This window comes from Cyprinus carpio, chromosome B19 (assembly GCF_018340385.1).
Source record: "Cyprinus carpio isolate SPL01 chromosome B19, ASM1834038v1, whole genome shotgun sequence".
Taxonomy (NCBI): domain Eukaryota; kingdom Metazoa; phylum Chordata; class Actinopteri; order Cypriniformes; family Cyprinidae; genus Cyprinus; species Cyprinus carpio.
The window spans coordinates 4,977,628-4,985,625 of record NC_056615.1 but is presented as its reverse complement, the minus strand read 5'-3'; the positions used below and the strand labels follow the sequence as shown (position 1 = coordinate 4,985,625).

At 36.0% G+C, this 7,998-nt stretch overlaps 1 protein-coding gene across 2 annotated transcripts; it reads right to left on the bottom strand.

Annotated features, from left to right (window-relative positions):
- Positions 1–720: 720 nt before the first annotated feature.
- Positions 721–5,703, bottom strand: LOC109111414 (zinc finger protein 706-like). Of its 2 annotated transcripts, none has more exons than XM_019124351.2 (3): positions 5,548–5,703; positions 4,572–4,707; positions 721–1,519 (listed from the first exon to the last, which is right to left on the bottom strand). In XM_019124351.2, exons 2-3 carry the CDS (start codon positions 4,704–4,706, stop codon positions 1,424–1,426), a joined length of 231 nt encoding a protein of 76 aa, XP_018979896.1. In that variant the 5' UTR covers position 4,707; positions 5,548–5,703; the 3' UTR covers positions 721–1,423. The 2 variants fall into 2 exon arrangements, with proteins under 2 accessions (XP_018979896.1, XP_018979897.1); XM_019124352.2 differs by having other exon boundaries at positions 4,572–4,710; positions 5,548–5,697.
- Positions 5,704–7,998: the final 2,295 nt, after the last annotated feature.

Here is a 7,998-nt window from a genome sequence, read left to right as displayed (position 1 = left end):
ACTTCCCCAAAAAATCTTGAAAGTTTTTTTAGACTTTCAACTGATAATTTTTGTACTTTTGGGGTTTTTTCCTCCTCCACCTTCTTACACACTTGTGGTCAAAAATTACCAGCCTACAAAAACCTATACATTTCTGCACCTTAAAACACATCCCAAAAATTATCCACACAATAAGCTTGGTCTACAACCAATCAGCTCCCAAAAAGAGTTACAACATTTGTGCTAATTAAAAGAAAACAAGTTGGCAAAAAAAGATTAAATCGAAAATTTGGCCAATAACATAGCATATTGAGAGATTAACAAGTCATTTTTAAAAGGTCAATCATTTTTGACAAGGAACACCAAAATAGGTGAAGGATTTTCAGCACAAGGGTTAAACTTAATTATTTCAGTTAGTTGCCAATCCAACAGTTCTAATTTTTAAGTTAACATTTTCCATCTAATATTTATGTTATTTCAGCTTTATTCCAATTTTGAAATATCAGATGACATGGCCGGAGCTCCAGACATGTATAGGTCAAACAGACACAGTCTGATTCTGTCTGCTTCTGCTGTGATTAATGACCTGCTGTGTTGTTGCCAAGGTAATGATGCATAAGCACTGCCCTAGAAACACTGTTCCTAGTTGCCACTGTCAATTCTTTTTCCATTTACACATTGATCCAAGTTTTTAGACTCGTGTTTCTTACCAGATGTGTTGAAGACATGCCTCACAACATCTTAAAGTTCAATTTTATTAAAGAGATATATTACAGTGGTGTGGAAACCAGGCGGCTTGAGCAGGAATATCAAACACTGAGGCGATATTGTTTGAGATCATTCCAAAGAGAAATTACTTTTGCAGCAACATTAAATTAAGAATACAGTAACCTCAGGCACATCCAGTGATTCACAGAAACGCATCAGATTCCAGTTTCAGTGTACAGAACCAGTTTGTTTTGTACTACAAGAGATTGATCGATGGAAAGCAAAATTAGTAAATGAGAAAATCTCAAGTAGTGGGAAGCCACTCCCGTGTCCATTTGCACTCATCTATGACTTATCTACCAAGCAAAAGCAGACAAATATGTCTGTAACTTCCACATTTATGACACTTAGGATCAATTGACGATCACTGGTAGTGTTCTTATTTCTCTCAATCTATTAAATGACACAAGAAAGATGAGAAAAGAAAGCGTGTGAGCGCAGGTTGAGGTATTACACTGATCTGATCGCAGCCAAGGCAAGTGCTCTGAAACAGTGTTGAGAAGGAAGCTAAACGTCATCAGTCTTTGATCCACGGGATTCATGTCTGCAGTGATGGGGAAGATGCCTGTATAAAACTCAGGTAAGAGCGCTGATCGTGTCCTGCTGAATAAAATTTAAGATCAGGACTCTTATTGTGATGTTTTATACAATCATCAACCTCTGGTGTCCGGGCCGTTCACGCCTCCACGCCCTCCAGCTCTGGGGGAAGAGGGCTCTTGGGGTGCTTGCTCTCAAAATGCTGCTTGAAGGTCTTGGGATCTGGCATTTGCGACTGTAAAACAGAAAGGTTTCATGGTTTAGTTCACCATGCTATGGCTCAAGGAATCCAGGTCTGGCTTCATTCTGGTATGAAACAAACACTCTGTGCAATAAACTAATTAACTCCTGAATGATTTTGAGTAACCAAAATCACATTAGGGTTGTCACAGTTTCTGCTTCTCTTGTTTAATTAAGAATAATCATTTTCCATATTGTTATTTTATCCTGCAAGCATTCTGTTCATTTGACATTTCTGTTGTCTTGCATTGCTTGGGGTTGCCAGATCCACCAATCAGATGTTTTTCAATGAATACATTTTTACTAACATATACACACACACACACACACCCACACAGAGTATAACTTCAGTAAAACCAACTCGTTGTTTATTAGTACTTATAAAGCACATATTAATATCTTATTCTGCATTACCATAATTTAGATCCCTTAAACCTACCCCACACCTAAACATCCCAACTACCTTACTAACTATTAATAAGCAGCAAATTAGAAGTTTATTTAGGCAAAAGTCATATTTAATAGTTAATTAATAGTGAAAATCGTTCCCCAAACTAATAGCAGCTGTGGCCTAAATGTTAGAGAGTTGGACTTGTAACCAGATGGTCGCAGGTTCGAGTCTCGGTGCTGGCAGGAGTTGTAGGTGGGAGGGAGTTAATGAACAGCGCTCTCTTCCACTCTCAATACCCATGGCTGAAGTGCCCCTGAGCAAGGCACTGAACCCCCAGTTGCTCCCCGGGCGCTGGATATAGCTGCCCACTGCTCCCGGTGTGTGTTTCACAGTGTGTTCACTTCTCACTGCTGTGTGTGTGCACTTGGATGGGTTAAATGCAGAGCACCAATTCCTAGTATGGGTTACCATACTTGGCAAATGTCACGACTTTCACTTTCATTATATATATATATATATATATATATAGTATAGTAAAATGATTAATCGCAATTAACTGCATCCAAAATAAAAAAAAATTTTTTATATAATGTGTGTGTACTGTTTATTTATTATGTATATATATATATATATATATATATATATATATATATATATATATATATATATATATACACACACACACACACGCCTGTATACATTTAAGCAAATTTTTACATTTAAATATTAAATATTACTTATATATGATATCATTTAGAGCAATATAAATATATACATGGAAATACATGTAAATATTTTCAAAATATATGCTGTATGTGTGTGTATTTACATATACATAATAAATAAACATAGTAGGGGTGCACAATAAATATCGGCCGATAATTAATGCGCAAATATATATATAGATTGTTTCAAATCAGCTCTAAAATTATGAAACGAATTAAATGTAAGCTGTAATGCAGCTCTACAGAAGACAGTGTCATTAATCAGCTCTTTGCAAAGGTCCATAAAACTATGAAAAGCATCGTCAGAATACTCCATCTGCCATCAGTGATTCAACCGTAACGTTATGAAGCGACGAGAATAGTTTTTGTACATGAAGAAAACAAAAATAATGACTTCGTGTACAAAAAGTATTCTCGTCGCTTCATAATGTTACGGTTGAATCACTGATGGCAGATGGAGTATTCTGACGATGCTTTCCTGGACCTTCACACTGTTATTTATTTGGCAGTCTATGGGACAGTCACAAGCCTCTCGGTTTTCATCCAAAATATCTTAATTGTGTTCTGAAGACAAACAAAGCTTTTTTTCGGGTTTGGAACGACATGGGGGTAAGTGATTAATGACAACATTTCCATTTTGGGATGGAGTATCCCTTTAATATTAAACCCTAACTTAACAAGTGAATACTGACAGCAGCGGAGAGAAAAATCTTCCTATTTTAACGAACTCCACTAAGAGATTCTGCTCAAATAAAAGGGTGACAGCCAGTCTGTGTTCCTTCACGAAACCGCTTGTGCTACAATATAAATTCTTTTATCATTTTAATAGAAACAAATGCTAACAATTTGGAGTCATTGCAATCAAGTTCAGGAATTTCACTGTGAATACTTCTTTGAGAGAAGTATTTCATAATGTAGAGAGTGTGTTAATTGTATATAATAAATCAGGAAACTAGACGAGGTCAAACAAACCCTGACATTCTAGTGCAATGTAAAGATTAATTTTTCAAATGAGGACAATCCTAATTAATAACTGTGATCATAGGTCAAATAAGCCTGATTATTTGTTTAGTCATTAATGTGAAGCCCTAAAATACACATACACTGTTATAAAGGTCACATTTACCACTGTCTGGCCACTTTCCAAAGGGATAAACTATTATTTCAACAGGAATCCAGGAGGTGAGGAATGTCACTAAAGATTTCCCCACACAGATTTCACAACAGGTTCAAGTTGGTCATGTCAATTCACCAAATTACCCAATAGAAAGCTGCCTGCTCTGATGATGATTCTCTGTGAGCTATGCTTCGTACATCACCACTCGCTTGACAAAAGACAATGGACTTTTCGTAGGTTCAAGAAACTGAATGCAATGTCTTTTCTGGGAGTGAGTGGACTGGTTTATAAACAGCAACAAATGCATGTGTACAGCTATACATTGTAATTATGAAAGTGATATATTCACAACTTTTGCAAATTTCATTCACTGAACAGTATGTGGCTCCGCAGTCATAAAAACACACAAAACTACAGGTAAAATGGGTTGCCAACATCATTTGATGTTTTGTGCCCATGAATCTCATGTGTGGCTCTCAGTTACTGGTAACTGGTTGAAGGTGTACTGACAAGTCAGATTTGTTACCTGCAGTGAATAACTTTCAGAGTCAGAAACAAGTTACAGCTTGAGAACGTAATTTCCCAACACATTCATTGTCTACACACACCCATATATAAAATCAGCTTTATATCTACAGCATGCACAGGTTCTTTTCTTTGGGCCGTGTTCAGAAAATGTCCAAAGTGTACGCAATTAAGTTCAAAAAGCATAAAAAGTGCAATCTGTCATAAGTGGGTATTGAAATTTAGTTGAAAAAGAACCTTTAGGGATGATCAGTCGGGGTAAAAATAACCGGCTATAATTACCACTGACCCTGCAGACGGCACACGTGAACACCAGCGCCGCTTTCGCCGCGGTCTTCTGATCGTGGCCTTTGGATTTCTTGATCTCTGCCTGCTTCTTGGCGTTCTTCTGCTGGGACTGGATTTTCTGGTGTCCACGAGCCATGCTGCTGGATGGAAGACAAACTGACGTCAGCAACAGTGAAGTATGAGTCACACAGACTATGGATTTACATACTCGGCTATCAAGAACAAACAAGGCACAGGATCAACTGCAAAACAGCACCATTATATCTGAGTGTGTGTGTGTGTGTGACATTTATCTAGCAATGAACCAAACTCCACATCATTTACTGTGCTAATAAACATTCAGTCAGATAAAACTCCGCCAGGATGTGTCTCGTCTCCTATAGAGGACATCTGAGGCTTATCTAACACTTAGTGTGTAGACCATGTTCTGCCTTTGGCTCAGTTTAAAACAGTAACAGTGTGAGGCAGCTGATGTTGCTGCTGGATACAGAAACCACAGAGTGATCAGGAGACACAAGCTGCTGCTCATTAATATCACAGTAGAATAAAGCTATTCCAGTATGTCATACTTCCCAAGTAAAGAATAATATATTAGCACACAATAAGGGCGAGTTTTAATGTTCAGTGTTAGCTGTCAATGCTCATTAAGGTTCGTTAGCACATTAGCTCGACAGTTAGCACTATTTCACATCACAGCGTCCGCGTATGTCGATAACCAAAGGTTAAAAAGACGTCCAGGAGCTGAAAACGAAAGATCAAATATTTAAAACCTCGCACGACTTAAGAGTTTATGTAGATTAGCGAGTAAACACACTGGGCTTAGTTAACAACATATGGTTAGCCAGCTAGCATGCTAAGCGCACTAACAAACCCAGACCTGTCGATAACACCGACATTCCCGCAAACCGCGTGAATACGGGTTGATGAAACAGGACTAAATGTTATTTTCTATCTAGAGCTAGGTATTTTGGGCATACCTGGCGAACAGATGAGATCCGTTGGCGGCTCTGAGCTTGTTCAGTGTGCTCCCGCGGGCTTCTGACAGCTGCGCGCTCCTGTAGTTCCTGCACTGACCGCAGCGACGCCGAGCGCTAGAGAGCCGCAGTATTGTGCTCTGAATGAAAAAGTCTTGCTGATTCCTTGTGTAAATTAAAATAAGATCATGACTCATCTGTGAACAAGGGATACAGTGTTTAGATGAGGTTTCCTACCCCCCACTTGATTCAAAACGAAAAGTAAACATTTTTATTTTTGATCTATTTATGTATTATCATTATTTAGTTTTTATATAATTATTATTTATATGTATTTTTTTATGTTTATCTTGTTAACACTCTAAATCCCTCGCATCAGGTTGTTTGTTCTCACTGTTAAATCTGATTGTTACTGTAGCTTAACAGTCTGTTTTCTAATTTCAAATGTTACCTGCAAAATGTTAATAAAAAGGTACTTTTTTTTTTTTTTTTGCAGTTTTAGAACAAAGCACATACAAGGGCAATAACATATAAATGACATCAAAACAAATACAATAATAAATGAAAACAATAAAAAAATTAAATAAATGAAATAGGAAAAGCAATAAGAAAATCAGATGTCCGTAAACTAGTACAAATAATTACAAATTATTAAAAATAATTTAAGTTTTTTTCCCGCTTTGTTATTTCTTGTTTATTTTAACGTATACAGGTAGTGACCTTTTTTTATTTTAAAATGAGTAAAAAAAAAAAATTTTTACAGAATGTGTATTGATTAACACTTTGATATTATTTTATTTTATTATAACTCTAACTCCCATATTCAATATATTGTTAATCTTTTTATTATACTTGCCAAATGTTATGTTATGTACTTAATTTTTTTGTTTTTTTATTTTAATTTCTTCCTTGTATTATTTTTGAGATATTTTGTCCCCTATTGTTCTTGATATTGTGTAGTCTTGTAGGCTACTTGTTAGAAAATATTTTGGCATTAATTGAAAAACAAACAGAGGGAGCAGCCAGCCAGAAACACTCTCTAGCTGACAAAAATTTTTTTTATGTTGTAGTACAAAACTTTAAAGTTACCAAGCGTGTTAACAGCAGACCAGACCTTAGATTGAAAACCTACTTTTCTAAAAAAACAAAACAAAAAAAAACAGGAAATGTAAAATCCAATCATCAGAGACGACTCTGATAGAATAATTATTTAAACCCATTCTCCCCAGTCATTTTCCACATTTATAGAATCTCATATTTAATTCCATAACTGCAATTTCAAGCTGCCTATTTCAGTATTTATTCTATTTCCAGAAAGCAATCACTTGTGATCTCTTCTGCCACACACTGGAATTAATTATTATTGCACTGCTTATGATTATTGCACTAATAATCATCCAAAACGCATGCCCGGCCAGAGACTTTTTTTCTAGTAAAGGTTAAATTGAAGCATTAATGTAAAAATAATGTAATTTTTACAAACAGCATCTTGACAAAACTTAAAAACGAGACCGTTTAGTCCATAACACAGAGAAAAAGCATGCATAAACTAGTCCCCCCCCCCCATGTTTTATCTGACGTGCTTTTGTATCTAGATTTTACAGTCCAATAAAACAAATTAACATTAAACCATATTCTTAAATCATTATTGTAATAACAATTCTGTTAAAAGTAAATCAAATTAAACCACAAAAACCAGCATCCCGTTGCTTTTATTGTGTTTTAATAGCTGGTTCAGTTCCATGTAAGATTTGTTTCTCCCCTCTGTCACGATACTTTTGACAGATGAAGTCTATTTTTTGGCTCCACCAGTAGGTGGCAGTATTAATCTTCAATAACCCTTTTGGCCTCACCTCACTGTCAACTAAATAAGGGGAAATAAACACACAGCTTAATTTGGAAGCATTCATTCAATAGATTTATTTGTAGACTGACAAGATAATATTCTCCTTGTACAGTTATAAGTTAAATGCGAATGTTTATGCATAGATTGAATTCAAAGGAATAGTATTGAATAGGAAATTCTTCTTATTTTTTTGCCATGTAGTATATAGTGAATGGGGTCTAAAGATTTCAAGCTTCAACAAGGACACAAATCAATACCTGTGTGCAAATCTTTAGTGGCATGAAGGCATGTGATGACACGACTTTTATTTTTGGGTAAACTATTCCTTTATTTTCCCCTCTGGTACAAATCTGTCCACAAATACTGACATAAAAACCACATTTCTACTTGAAGTTAATGAAACTGAAATCAGCCGTTAGCACAAATATAACTTGTGCATCAACCAGTGGATAAACACAAACCTTTTCAGTTCCAGCTCAAAGAAAGAAAATGTTGAGAAGGAAATTCGTTAGCCTTCCGTGCTACTGCACGTCTGAATATGCAAAACACTCTCACTCAACTATAGCTCAAGGCTATGACTGCAAAATGTAAGTAAACATATACATGTC

Excerpts from the sequence above, each read along its gene's own strand:
- LOC109111414 (XM_019124351.2), bottom strand. The coding sequence starts at position 4,706 with ATGGCTCGTGGACACCAGAAAATCCAGTCCCAGCAGAAGAACGCCAAG. Across the intron at positions 1,520-4,571 it reads TCACGTGTGCCGTCTGCAGG|TCGCAAATGCCAGATCCCAA; the intron begins GTCAGTGGTAAT and ends TCTGTTTTACAG.